Source organism: Centroberyx gerrardi, chromosome 13 (genome assembly GCF_048128805.1).
Source record: "Centroberyx gerrardi isolate f3 chromosome 13, fCenGer3.hap1.cur.20231027, whole genome shotgun sequence".
Lineage (NCBI taxonomy): Eukaryota > Metazoa > Chordata > Actinopteri > Beryciformes > Berycidae > Centroberyx > Centroberyx gerrardi.
The window spans coordinates 15,578,988-15,593,806 of NC_136009.1; the positions used below are offsets into that span (position 1 = coordinate 15,578,988).

The 14,819-nt window shown below is 40.1% G+C and overlaps 2 protein-coding genes across 2 annotated transcripts; both read left to right on the forward strand.

The window, feature by feature from the left end:
* The first annotated feature begins 721 nt into the window (after nt 1-721).
* On the forward strand, nt 722-8,119 carry LOC139931543 (glyoxal reductase). Its single transcript, XM_078287491.1, has 8 exons — nt 722-845; nt 2,985-3,233; nt 3,497-3,598; nt 4,005-4,096; nt 4,390-4,572; nt 5,006-5,065; nt 5,495-5,600; nt 7,856-8,119. Exons 1-7 carry the CDS (start codon nt 770-772, stop codon nt 5,588-5,590), a joined length of 858 nt encoding a protein of 285 aa, XP_078143617.1. The 5' UTR covers nt 722-769; the 3' UTR covers nt 5,591-5,600; nt 7,856-8,119.
* A 2,253-nt stretch (nt 8,120-10,372) lies between these two features.
* On the forward strand, nt 10,373-13,632 carry LOC139931557 (glyoxal reductase-like). Its single transcript, XM_071925090.2, has 7 exons — nt 10,373-10,448; nt 10,989-11,237; nt 11,455-11,556; nt 12,021-12,112; nt 12,514-12,696; nt 13,180-13,239; nt 13,537-13,632. The coding sequence occupies exons 1-7, from the start codon at nt 10,373-10,375 to the stop codon at nt 13,630-13,632; spliced, it is 858 nt and encodes a 285-aa protein (XP_071781191.1).
* The last annotated feature ends 1,187 nt before the right edge of the window (nt 13,633-14,819 follow it).

A 14,819-nucleotide genomic window follows, 5' to 3' on the forward strand; every position in this document is an offset into this window, starting at 1 on the left:
TGATGTATGAGGCAGCAGATAAAGGGCAGGCGGGGCTGCTTTTGATAAGAATAAGAGTTGATGTCAGAGTTTCCTCCAGACAAAATGAGGGTAACAATAATAATAATAATAAAAAAACATAATAATAAAAAGAAGTGCAATAAAGGAAGGAATTATTAGGCTAGGCTATATGGCAGAGAGAGTGGGAGGGAGATGTTAGGGTAAGACAGCACTTTTTCCATTCAGCCTAGTGTTCGAAAGGAAAAGTTAAATTAATTTGAGTAAGATGATGATATTAAACTGACAACTGGAGCAAAAACTGTAGGTTGGGGAGGGAGGAAATCATATGGATGGAAAGACTGAGGAATAGGGGTAATGGAGACAGTGCAAGGTGCCAGCTGTATAAAGAACAAAGGAAAGTAGACTAACACTCTTTAAGGAGGTGGACAAGTTGAGGGTGAAGACTTACTAGTCACTGCATTAAGAGGGAGCGAAGACCAAATTGCTGAGAGGGTCATAGATTTTCTTCTTTACACGGGCTAAAAATATCCGGAGGGCGGCAGCAATGCGCTAAACCCGCCTGAAGTGCCACAATTCCACAAGAAGAAGAAGAAGAAGAAAAAAAACCCAAAACATGTTTTATGGAGGACTATGAGTAGGCTATTTAAGGTTTTCTTGTAAGAGTAGGCCTAATCGTTTGGTTTATTGTAGAGACGTTGATACAAATATAGTATTTTATTTTTTGTTTAATTTAGGTAATCGTTCAGTAACGTCTGTCAGCTGAGAAGACATGTGTTCAACAGCAGCTTTGATTTATCCAACTGTCCCGCTTTCCAATGGGCTGCAGATTCCGATATTTGGATTAGGTGTGTATTATTTTAGCAAATCCTACATCTATCTCAGTAATTACAGTACTATAGTCGGTAACATTATTTATTTAGCCTATAGAGCTTTTTATTTGAGAGCTATTTATTCAGAGATCTATTGGTGTCAGAGCAAACGAAAAAGAGTTAAAGCCTTTATTTTATTAGGCTACCTGATGCACACATTGCATGGAGTTTTAAAATGATTTTTTATTTTTATTTTCAACCCTTTATGCATTAGTCAGTAGCAGTGGCGTGCACAGACTCTCTAAGGGGCACAGGCAAAAAATGAAAAAGGGGCACCTCTTCTGCCCGCACCAACCTGAAGCCACCTGGGTTTGGGGGGCATAAGCCATGCTGATATAGCCCCCCAACTGGGTTGGAGTGAATATAAATTTAGGCTAAATTAGGGCACACACACACACTCTCTCTCTCTCTCTCTCTCTCTCTCTCTCTCTCTCTCTCTCTCTCTCTCTCTCTCTCTCTCTCTCACACACACACACACACACACACACACACACACACACACCTTCATTCTTCATTTGATGAACAAACCAAACCCTCCCTCCTCTCCAGGTTAACCGTAACACATCACATAAACACCAGTGAATAGGTGAAAAGAACTGGGATGATTAATCAAATCAAAACGTGGATACCAACTCTTACTCTACTTTATGATTCTGAACTCACATTTAAATAAATTGTCATCAGGAATCATAAGACAATGCTGTTGACCATTTATTTAAAAAAATCTTCCACAAGTTTAAACTTGGGGAAAAAACAGAATATTTTTGGGGAAAATGGTCTAAAAAAACTTTCCTGTGTCAGACTGGATTCACAGCAAAATCCTCCTATTGACTGTGTTTTTGAAAATATGAATGACCTCTGTGTGGTCGATGCTGATGTCCGTCTCAATGGACAGTAGGAGCAGAGAGAGCTTGCCTTCACCACAGCTGTTACGGAGCTTGTCTTTTACCAGCTTCAGCTTTGAAAAAGAGCGTTTCACTGAAGCAGCTGTAATTGGACTATGGCTGCTAGCTGACACTTATTTGCCATAGTAACATTTAAACTCAAACTAGATGCCTAATTTAAACTTCACAGCTAGCTATCAATAGCTTACCAAAACCATCAAGAAAATATGAGCTTGATTATAAGCTAGCTAGAGAAAATAACACAGCTAGCTGGCAAATACTTACTTTATTCTTTGTTTTCTTAATTACAGTGTTGAGGCCAAGGCAGCAGCAGATTCACTGTAGATGCTGCCTGGATGTTGCAGGATGCAATTTATCTATTTATCTTGACTGCTGTGTTAATTTTAAGTCTATTTCTAGGCTCTAGCCAAACAGCGAGTCAGTGCATCAACCAGCTGTTAGGGCCCTATGGTAGAAAAACATGTTTCCTTGTGACCTTAGGGCAAAAATGAAGCATGGAGGGGGCCGGAGCCCTGGTGGCTCAACAGGTGGAGCGCGTCATTAAGGCAGCGGCACAGGTTTGAATCTGGCCCATGCCTCTGCTGCATGTCATCAACTCTCTCTGCCCTGTCTTTCCTGTCAATCTCTACTGCCCTGTCAATAAAAAATGGCCATTAGGGCCTGGACCTACCCTGGTTAAATAAAGGTATATAGCTAAAAAAAAAGAAAAGAAAGGGCACTTCGGCACTTAGGCTAACTGTGGGTGCAGGTTCTTACCTCTAACCGTCTGGAGAACTCGGCCTGTATTTTCAGAAAGTGCCGCGCGCACAGAAAGCAACACACAGCAGAAACAGAAAATCTGATCTCATCATGTGGGGAAAAAATATTGTGTGCTAGCTGGTGTGTTTAGAACAAATAGCCTAGTCACTTTGCTCAGGCAGAGTCTTGCTATAAAATAAAATGTTATAGTTTAACTGCTTGCTATATTTTAAACTGGTGTGAGATTTGTTTGGGGAGTGTGAGACGGGACCTGAAAGCATGTGTCTGTTGCTTTCAGGGGAGTTGGCAGCCCTGGAGTAGGCCCACAGGTCTGCTTGATTGATCTGCCCCCCCGACATGTAACCTACCCTGCCGTAAATACATTAATTTCTTGCCAACAACAGTAGAGATGTAAAGTGGGATATTGTTTCTGACTGCCCACATTTTGTCTGTTATTTGCTTTCTATTCCAGGCACATCACATGATGGAGGATACTCCCATGATGCCGTCCTACATGCACTCTGCGATTGTGGCGTGCGCCATATTGACACAGCAAAGCGCTACAACTGTGAGGAAGAGCTGGCTGTAGCTATCAAAGAAAGCGGGGTACCACGGAGTGACCTGTGGCTCACCAACAAACTCTGGCCAGGGCACTACGGATACGAAACTGCCAAGAAGGCCTTCCAGAAGTCCTGCTCCCGGATGGGGGTGGAATATCTTGGTATGGGTTGAGATAAGATGCGTCTCATTCTCATCTACAAAGACAAGTCAAACAAAGACCCTTAAGCCACTACAATTGTTTCCTGTACCACCCTTATCAGTTCAGTGTCTTCCACCCTGTTTTACCTGTGAAGAAGGTAGACGTTGCAACTTGATCTAGGCCTACCTGTATTGCCTGTCATTATCATCACTATCTTTTTTGCCCCACATCAAGTTATTTATCACACTCTTCTCTGTTAAATCGTCACCCGCCCCTGTTTTCAGACTTGTACCTGATGCACTGGCCAGGCGCGATGCAACCTGGTCGCTCCAACAGGGAGGTGAGAGCCGACACCTGGAGAGCCCTGGAGGAACTTTATGAAGACGGTACAAAACAAGAAAGAATATGTTAATTACATTCAAGTAATTATCAGTAATTACTGACTTAATTAGCCTACTCAGTTGTCAGGAGCCAGTTGATGTTAAGGGATGTGGAAATTTAAATTATTATGTAATCTAGACGTGAATCCTGCCTCTACATCACCAACAACTGATGAAATAATTTCTATGTAGAATATTTGTGACTTTATAAAACAAATTATCCTGTACAAAACTATTTCCTTTATGTCCTTATTTTTTTTTAATCTCCTGGCATTATTCTCAGTACTGTATTAGAAGCGATGATCCGATGTTCCAGGTGAGCAATTGTGGAATAGGGAGAAAGTGTAACAACAAATACAACAGTGCCAGAATAGTAGGATGTTTCATACAGCATATCTCTGTCTCTCTCTAGGAAAGTGCCGTGCTATTGGAGTGAGCAACTTTTTGATCCACCACCTGGAACAGTTGAAGGAAGACTGTACTGTGGTGCCACATGTCAACCAAGTAAATATTCCAGAAAGCTTTTAGTAGGACAAAATGCGATGCCTTTGCAACAGAGCAGTTGAAAGTCTCATGTCAGGTCTGGGATATGAGGGGCTTGTTGGGAGTTAAGTCATAAATAACATTTATTAGAGATGATGGCAGATGGCACAAATAAAGGAAATGTGTCTCAGGCTTCAATACACACATATAAAATGTCCTACTACTGACACAGTAGTTTCACTATTAGTCATTATTTTGATTGCTACACCGCTTCATAGACTCTTGTTACGTTTTCTGATGATGTCACCCATCAGGTGGAGTACCACCCGCTGCAGCAGCCCAATGAGCTGATAGAGTACTGCCGTCAGGAGGGCATCGTGTTTGAAGGGTACTGCCCTCTGGCCAAGGGTCAGGTCCTTGACAACCCCACTGTTCTCCAGCTGGCACAAAAGTACGGACGCTCACCCGCTCAGATCTGCATCCGCTGGAGCGTACAGGTACTAATCTCATTGTACAGTATGTTTTCACTGTGTATACACTACCAGTCAAAAGTTTGGACACAGCACATTTTTATTTATTTTCTACTATTTTCCACATTTTAGAATAATAGTAAAGACATCAAAACTATGAAATGACACAAATGGAATTATGCGGTGACCAAAACAAGTGTTAAACAAATCAAAACTATCTTATATTTCAGATTCTTTAAAGTAGCCGCCCTTTCTCTTGCAAAGGCTTTGGAAAGAAATTCATACTACACTATTTATATTTGTCTAAGAAACTAATTTCAAGCATTTAAGCATAAGCCTTTAGATCAAAATGGCTTTAAGATAATGAAAAACATAGTACATTCAGTCAGGTGTGTCCAAACCTTTGACTGGTAGCGTACTTCTGTATTCTTCAGTGTAATCATTTTTTTTCTCTCCACAGAATGGAGTTGTCACAATACCAAAGTCCACCAAAAAGGAGAGGATATGGGAAAATTGTCAAGTGAGTAGAAAACGTATACACAAACGTTTGCATGTTCATACATTAACCCCACTACCACTTTAGCCTAAAGTGCAAAGAAGGAATCGATTTTATAAATGTGCATACAGTATGTGCATGTGTAAACAGTATGTGCTTAAGATGTGAAAGATCAATGAAATTGTTAATCATAACACGTTCCTGTAAAACATTTGATATTGGACTCATCAAATGCCAACTCCAGCTCATTATTACCAACATCACGGCCTGTAAATGACCTTTAGTATGGCCCAGCATACTTCAAGAATGTCTTGTTTTTCATGTTTATTCGTCTTATAAGTATTTTCTTAAGGTTAGGTTATTATTACTACACGGCCATTAGATTCATTTTCTCATTTCAACCACTGCCTTTTCTCCTTCTCCTCCTCCTCCTCCTCCTCTTCCCTGTCCCAGGTGTTTGAGTTCCAGCTGGAGGAGATGGACATGGCGGCTTTGGGCAAGTTGCATGATGGGAGACACGTGACCTGGGATCCAACAAGCGTGGCATAGCCCAAGGCATGTGAGTCCCAGAACCAGTTTACTAATGCATGTGTCTCATTGCTAGTGTTGCTGCTTGTCTAAACAAACAGTAGTTTCTTCAGTTACTTATTTGTTCTTAGGGACTGTTCGTTATTTATGAGGGGGGGGGGGGGTGACTAAAAATAAAAAAGCAAAGGTTGACCTTTTCCAACCATAGATGTTGATTGTCAAATTATGAATTGATAAAATAAAATTAGCACTGATGACTTTTTAAATATTATTTTTTTAGAATATAATAGGCCCTGACGGTTCCCCTCGCGGTGCGCGTGCGTTCACGTTCACTGTGAACGCACGCGCACCGCCAACGTAGCCAACGTGCACTCTGGGTATGACAGCTGCTGAGAATCTGAAACGCAGTGAAAGATAAACGTGGAATTTCCTCATGTATAAAAGACTGCGTAGATTTTATACTGAAAGATGGCGTACTCACAAAACTTGAAAAGTACGTACGAACAGAAATTTTCAGATGTATAAAACCGTGCGCACGCCAGGTCCTGCGCACCTTTCCTTTATACATCCCAATCAACGTGAAATTGAGCGCACATGCACGAGCCTCTCACCCCGCCTTGTCTCCTCCCAGAATTAACTACGCAAATGACTATAAATACGCCCCTCTTGTCACCTTCTTGTCAAAAACGATGGTGAATGTGCCTGTGTTCAGTGCTCCCCTCTCCAAATATGTCCAATGTGCTTTTACGCATGCAGTGTTTTTGTAAATAAAGGTAAAACTGCACAGTTTAACTGATTCAAAGATTAAAAACAAAACCATATAATGTGACATGTCCAGTGTTCGCAGTGCTGCCGCTCCAAATATGGCAATTTGTGGCATTTTTTTCTACACTACTTTTTTTTTTAGTTTTACGCACGGGTGGCCTTTCCTTTCTTACCGTTCAGTCCCGCAGTCAGCGCACAACTTCGGTGGTTTGTGTGAGCAGGTACTACACACAACTCGTTTGGACATCATACAGTTGTTCCAGGACTTATTCCGAGTGCATCTGCCCACCCTACACTGCGTTTTCTTCCCAGGAGAGATGGATCTGTGCGCCTCGCCTCCTGTGCGCCATGGATCTCTGTGCGCCTCGGCAACTGTACAGTCCCCGACGTGCGTTAACATCTCCATGTCACATAAACAAAGAAAACTGTCCAGTTTACTGGCGATCTTGGTTTTTGCATTGTGAGTAAGGCCTGATGTAATCTGTGGGAAATTAGTTTCACTAGGTTTTCATTGCGCTCAATAAGCCAGACCTACTTGAAGCGAGCCGGAGGGCGCACAAACCAACGCGGCGATATAGAGGATTTAGAGAGGAGTGCCTGTATCTATTTCCTAAGTGGCTTTTTTCATTCATTTGACACCCTCATATTTAGGACAAGTTATGGAGGGTGGGAAAAATAGCATTTTCCTCCAGTGTTGGGGGAACTATAAATTGGAAATGAACGATGCCAGTTGGGTTTTGGCCTTTCTGATGTTAAACATTATCCACATAAATGATCAAACTATTATGGTGTATCAGCGGACATAATTATGGTTTTTCACAGACTACTTCATAGACATAGCACAGTAACTGGAGTGGAAACGTTATTTTGAAACATTTGGCGAGTTTCAGTACTTTGTAGTTTGGCGTCGCCAACGGACAGAGCCAGACAAGAGTTTGCGGGACGGCCCGCACATTCTCACGGCTGGTCTAAAGTTTGCGGGACGGCCCGCACATTCTCACGTCACGTTCATTTTTATACATCCCGCGTGTGCGTGAAGACCAGCGTACGCAAACTTTTTGTACGTGCGCACCGTTTATACATGAGGCCCCTCATCTTTCCTGTAGGGACTGTGAAGAATATGAGCCCGGACACGACGCAAACCCATGTGGGTGTTGTGCCTGTCCACCGGGAGCTTCTCCTTACTGCTGATGAGTCGGGCGTGAGGTACAATGAGGTTAAGGTAGGGGTGGAGATACCAAGTTTAGTGAGTCCCGTCACCATACAGCGGTAAAACACGTATTTTGAAAAGAAAAAACGTATTTAAATTAAATACAAAATGCAACCATATAAAGTTGTATGTCCCTCCCTTAAAGCCTCAAAAAAAACATAAGTCCCTCCCCAGTGCTTAAAAAATTATTTGACGTGCCTCCCCCGTTTTGCACCACCCCCTCCCCTCTCATAAATAACGAACAGTCCCTTACGTTTTCCCTCTCCATGATTCTGCTTGCTGGTTTGTTCATGAGCTTTGTCTTTCAACAGATCTTTGATCTTCTGCCTGGAAGATATGAACAGCGTCAGGGAACTGCACTGTGACACGTAGCTCATTCTTCTTCAGCTACCCACTCTGGAAAGGATACACACACATACACACACACACACACACACGCACACACACACACACACACACACACACACACACACACACACAAGCTACTGTTAGTCTGACTGAAGTGCCTTACTTTATTTAATTATCTACCTCTGTATCTGATGAGATATCTAAACAAAGCTCATGGATAATTTTTCAACTCCATTTTGAATCAAAAAATAAATCGGATTCTAATGATCTGTGTATTTTTGTGAGTTTTGTGTGAATTTGGTTTGAGACCTCTAAGTCACACAGGAAGTAACTTGTCATAATACAATGAAACACTGAGCAATATACTCAAAGATCAAAGTTCAAAGATGGAGATAAAAATGTGTATAAATTCTAGAAGGTAGAACTTACAAAAACGAATTAATGTACATTAGAGGTAGGATATCAATCCTTACAGAAATTACAAAATGTACAGAATGATTAACAAATGTAATGTGCATAAATTTAGAGGGACGATGTCAACAGTGAAAATTTGGTTTGAGGTCACACAAGAAGTAAGCCGTTGAGTTTTTAAGTCACAATATGGTGAACAACTTACTGTTAAAGGTAGAAATAAATAAGATACGATTTTCAAAAAGTAATGTCTCTCAATCAGAGGCGGTAGATCAAACATAAGAATGAAATTGTTTTGAGACCTCTAGTTTATATGGAAAATAAAATATTGAAATATGAATGTGTTTAAATAAATTAAATCTCAAATATTGAAATCAGTAGCTGTAAATTGTTCTGTGCTTTCACGTTTGCTTTAGAAGTTATTGAAGATGGAAAAACGATATCCACCAAATATCCAATTTCCAATTATACAAACTTCACTCCAATGATTTAGATTTAAATTCTTTGTTTTTGTATTGGGTGTTGTCATACAGACCATGCGTCTTTCCTCAAACAGTATCCTGAGCTTAAATAATGTTTTCCTAGATGTAGGAATTTACATTGGCGTCTCCAGTTCTATATTTCTGTAGTCTAAACTTCCTCAGTCATATTTTGTATATCGGTAATTGGGGGCGATATTTTTTCTTTTCTTTTTTTTACTCATCTGTTTGGTGCGTTTGCAAGGATGTTCACGATATCCATCCCCTGCATTCAATAGCGTTTGTTGACAAAGTCTTTTGAAATGTCATAAAAGGTTATTGAATATAGGCATGTGTTATTTTTAGGCATATAAATAGGATTTTTTCAAGATAGGCTTTCATCTAGAACCGTGTTCCAACCAGCATTTTAAGCACATAGTTGAGGAGTTGATGAAACCCCCAAGGCAACAGACACTTGTGGTTGATGTGTTTGATCTACAGCAGATCCTGCATACATGACAGACCCTGATCAACAGGTTCTCCTACATTTTCTGTTCTTGTTCTTATTCTTTTCAGAAGCAGGTGAACAGGACAGCCATAGCTCCTGGCTGATTGATTGATTAAATAATAATAATAATAATAATAATCCCAAGTAGCCTACTGAAATGAGTGCTTTTTCAAAATCAGAATCATAATCAGATTTATTGCCAGGTACATTTACACATACGAGGAATTTGATCTGGTGAGATTGCAGCGAAAGAAATAAAGATAGTAAATAAAATAATAAATTCGAGAACAAATCAGAACACAATGAAACTAAGTATCGAAGGAAATGAACAGTGATAAGACAGTAATGGCTCATGAAGTTGACTATGTTTATTATAATAAATATGGCTGTTATACATATATACTGTACACTTATATAACTGTACATAAAGTGCCTGTGGCCTATGGTTTACAGATAAATATAGTATAGACATAGTATATAGTATAAAGTATAAAATATATATATAAAAATGTGAAGTGTAGTATAAGATATGTTATAAAATATAGTATCAATAGTTAAGTTAGTTCTGCACAGAAGAATACGGAGGGAACCTAAGCCAGGAACTTCCCAAATCCATGAATAAATAATACATAAATAAATGTGTGGTCTGTAAATACTGAAGGTTGGTTTGTTGATTCCTACCCTATCATCCATGTGTCCTATGTTCAAATCTTTGGAGACCTCTTTAGTCATACACTTACACACTTATAAATCTGAAATACATAAAATACATAATGAATAAATTCAATTCAATTTTCAACTGGTTTTGAAGTAGGTTTTTCAGTTGGCCAAGACATTTACTCCCAGTTTCTGTGCCAGAGGCTATGGACATTAGCAAAATACTTCTCAGGGGGCGGGAACATCTAAGCTCTCAGCCAATGGAAATTCATGGATGGCTTTAGGTGGGCTGGGTACTAAAAATGTTTTATAAAGCTAGTTGTAAGGAAGAAGCTCCCACACGCTGTCCACGTGCAATTAAAATAGGTTTTATTGGGAAAACTGTGTATTGAGGTAGACCAAATTACTACAGATAGACTGAATTACTAATAGGCTTCTAAGAAACAATGACTTCTTCACAGACTTCAAGTTTTCCCACGGTGCAACTTTCCAATGGGTTGCAGATGCCAATATTTGGAATGGGTAGGTATTATTTCAGTTTTTTTTTAAAGGTGTTTTGAAACATTAATAATATATAGTCAATACAAACCTGTGGCAAGAAATGTAGACAGAAGTGGGGTTTTTTTTATGTTCCAGCATCAAAGCCTCCTCCATGCAGTTGCAATAGGCAGTGCTTGGTTGCTGTATGCATGAGTCAGCACAATCTATATTATCAGATGTTAGCAAGGATGTCTGTTTAGCCATTGCAGCTGATGTCAGATGACGAGTCCAGCTAGGTCAGACTATGAACTGCAGTTGGCCACTACTGGCCAAAGCTAGACATGGATTGACCAATAGGCGACAACTGATTTAAGCAAAGGAGCAACATTATAATGAAAAACACCACTGTTGAACCATCTATATAATATCTGAAATTCTTGAGTTTAGAGAGTCATGTGTATTGTGGCACATGATGTGCTCCCAGGTATTCACCCCTTCACAAATTGGCAGGCTACAGTAGATATGCAAAGCTGAACATTATTTCTGACTGCCCAAATTTTGTCTGTTTCCTCTCTGTTCCAGGCACATCACAAATTGGAGGATACTCCCATGAGGCTATTGTTTATGCACTCCGCGACTGTGGCATACGTCTCATCGACACATCAAAGTATAATGAGTTTGAGGAAGAGCTGGCTGTAGCTATCAAAGAAAGCGGGGTACCACGAAGTGACCTGTGGCTCACCAACAAACTCTGGCCATTGGACTACGGATACGAAACTGCCAAGAAGGCCTTCCAGCAGTCCTGCTCCCACATGGGGGTGGAATATCTTGGTATGGGTTGAGATAAAATGATTAAACTAGACAGGGATGAGTCCCCATTTTCATTTACAAAGAAAGTACAATATCATCCATAAGATCGACCTTTTTCTGGCTTCCTCATTACGCTCTTTTGCTCTTATTTAGTACCTGTTTATTTTTTCCCCTCCTGTCTCTTCTCTTCTCTCACCCTTGCCTCTTTCCTGATTAAATCATCATCCGTCCGTTTCAGACCTGTACATGTTGCACTGGCCAGACTCAATGCAACCTGGTCGCTGCAACAGGGAGGCGAGAGCCGAGTCCTGGAGAGCCCTAGAGGAACTTTATGAACAGGGTAAGAAACATGGAGGAAACATGAAATATAGACTAGTTCCATATAGACTAAGTGATTAACTCAAGTAAATACTTTGTTACATCTGTTTTCATTCTCCACCTTTCAAAGTTTGCTGCTGTTATCTCAGTGAAATAATCAACAAATAAATCCTGCTGCTATGTCACCAATATATATTTTTTAATTGAATAATTAATTCTTTAGATTATTAATGAACTAATAGAACAAATTGATATATATTTTTTTATTAATCTTTTCCAAGAGCCTCTGGCCCAGGCTAGCCAATCAATATCACTGATTTTTTTTTATTGATGGTATAGTATTTCCTTAAATGCATCCTCTCTGTCCCTTTGCATCCCATCATTCTATATTCTATATTACAAGAAATGATAATGCAGGTAATTGCAGATTGGACATGTTTCATACAGGGCATCTCTGTCTGTCTCTCTTTCTCTCTGTCCATATAGGAAAGTGCCGTGCTATTGGGGTGAGCAACTTTGTGATCCACCACCTGCAACAATTAAAGGAGGACTGTACTGTGGTGCCACATGTCAACCAAGTAAGTATTACATAAAGCCTTTAGGAGGACAAAATGTGATGCTTTTGCAATAAAGGCATCACATTTTGTGCCTCTCCTGATGTGAAACAAGTTGATAATGGGGCATGGAAGAAATTATTTACTTTTGGTGAAAAATTGATATGTGGAACTGGCATATCTTGACAATTGCATGGTGTTGGCAGAGGTATGCGCTCTACTGAGTGCTATCTAGTTGACTTCGGTATGATGACTGAAGCTTCATTTGTCCCATTCCTGTACAGAGTGAACGATTCGGTTTGTGACTCGGTGCACTCTTGCAGCAGAACGTTTTGGAAGATTACAATGTGCGTTGCGCTGAAGTCTCAAATACAACATGTCTACTATCAGGTAATCTTACACGTACTAATAATGTGACCCATCAGGTGGAGTACCACCCGCTGCAGCAGCCCAATGAGCTGATAGAGTACTGCCGTCAGGAGGGCATCGCGTTTGAAGGGTACTGCCCTCTGGCCAAGGGTCAGGTCCTTGACAACCCCACTGTTCTCCAGCTGGCACAAAAGTACGGACGCTCACCCGCTCAGATCTGCATCCGTTGGAGCGTACAGGTACTAATCTAAATGAAAGTCTATTCTAATGCTATAGGTCAGAGGCAAACGATATCATTGTTTATTCTAGAGTTAGACTGATATGTCAGTTTGCCAATACACTATGCATTTTGTGTGAATACATGCTCAATGTATGATTGATCATATTAGACATGCTGTCTATGGGAAACCCTTAACCTGAATTGATTCTAATGTGACATTTCAATGGAGGGCTATAGTGTCCCATGGTCTACATGCTGTCCCAGAGTGTTTTACACTCTGCAAAGAATACAATTCTGGGGAAACACTGTACTGTTTTTTTGTTTGTTTTGTTTTTTGCGTGAAAATGGTCAAATTTAAAGATATTGAATATTGATACAAAATACAGGCTATCAGCAGCTTCAACCCAAATATATTGGTATTGGTCTTCAAAAACCCATATCGATCAAACCCTAGTTTATATTTCTGTTACCACAGTATTAAAGCTTCTTTCCTTCCTCTCAGAATGGAGTCATCACAATACCCAAGTCTACCAAAAAGGAGCGGGTACAAGAAAACTGTCAGGTGAGTTGAAAAAGCATTATATAAACTTTTGCACATTCATACATTAACTTCACTGTCATTTCAGCCTAAAATGTAGGGGGGAGTCAATTCATTAATATGTGTTTAAGGTGTAAAAGGTGAATGAAAATCATAATGTGATCCTGCAAACCTTTGATATTGATATTGTTACCTTGCCAACTATTAGTTATTATCATCAATATCTGTTACATTCATTTTCTCATTTTAACCTGCACCTCCTCCTCCTCCTCCTCCTCCTCCTCCTCCTCCTCCTCCTCCTCCTCCTGCTCCCACTCCCAGGTGTTTGAGTTCCAGCTGGAGGAGGAGGACATGGCGGCTTTGGGAAAGTTGCATGATGGGAGACACGTGAGCTGGGATCCAACAAGTGTGCAGTAGCTCAAGGCATGTGTGTCCCAGAGCCAGCTTACTAATGCATGTGTCTCATTGCAAGTGTTGCTGTTTGTTGTCCTGAATTTTTCCTGTTTTTTATTTTTCACTTTAATGGAAGCTGTATCGGAGTAAACCAAAATTGAATCGCATGCCCTTCATTCTGTTGACTAGTACCTGTCCCTTCCTATATTTGGAATCTTTTTGCAACACTAAAGGATTAAAAAGTCACTGGTGTAATCACGAGTTCTGCATTTCAACAGGACTTTAGTTTCACGCTCTTCCCAGAGGAAATGAACAGCATCAGGAAACTCTGCTCTGAGTTGAAGCTCATTGATCTCAGCTATCCGCTCTGGAAAGGATAAACTCACTGATATACACACACATACAAGCCTGAATACACTGGTGGGAGAGGACTCTTGAAGTGCCTTCCACTAGGGAATTATGTTCAGCTGTACTTTCATTTCTCCCTGGATCAGTATATTACATAGAAAACATTGAAATTACATCAATGACTTCCAGTTTTTATGATGTTTTTAACTTCACTGACTGAAGCCTCTAAAGATAATCTCTGTTGGCAGAATCTTAATTCAAATAAAGTTGTCCCACTGGGGGCGTGTGTTCTTGTGATAGCGCTAAGCAAAGCTCATGAATAATTCTTTAACTCCATTTTGAAATGAAAAAATAAATCAGACTGAAAGGATGTGTGTGTATCTGCTCAATGTTGATGCTGGGCTATTCATAGTAATAAGATGACTACTGTGTGTATCTACTGTGTGTGTATATAGTCATTCATTTCTTGAAGCCAGGGCTGTAGTCTTGTATCTTAGTCGAGTCCAAGTCCAAGTCCAGTTCTGAACGGGGTCAAGGCCAAATCAAGACCGAGTAAATTGACCAAGACCAAAATAGGTAATAAACAGTGTATGTGTCTTTCCAAATGTAAAAAAAAATAATGCTTAAGGTCCACTCAGCAAAATTCAGAGACTGTACTTGACTTCATCAAAGAAACCAAAATGCTACTACAGCAATAAGAGCATTTTAGAGCAATAAGCACATTGGTCCAAGTTTATAGAAAATGAGTTTTCAGTTGTTTTCACTATCCTCTTATTTCCAAGTCATGTTTCATTGAATGATTAATAATTATTATTAGTTAAATAGCCAGTGCTGTTAACTAGATAACATTAGCTACCACAACC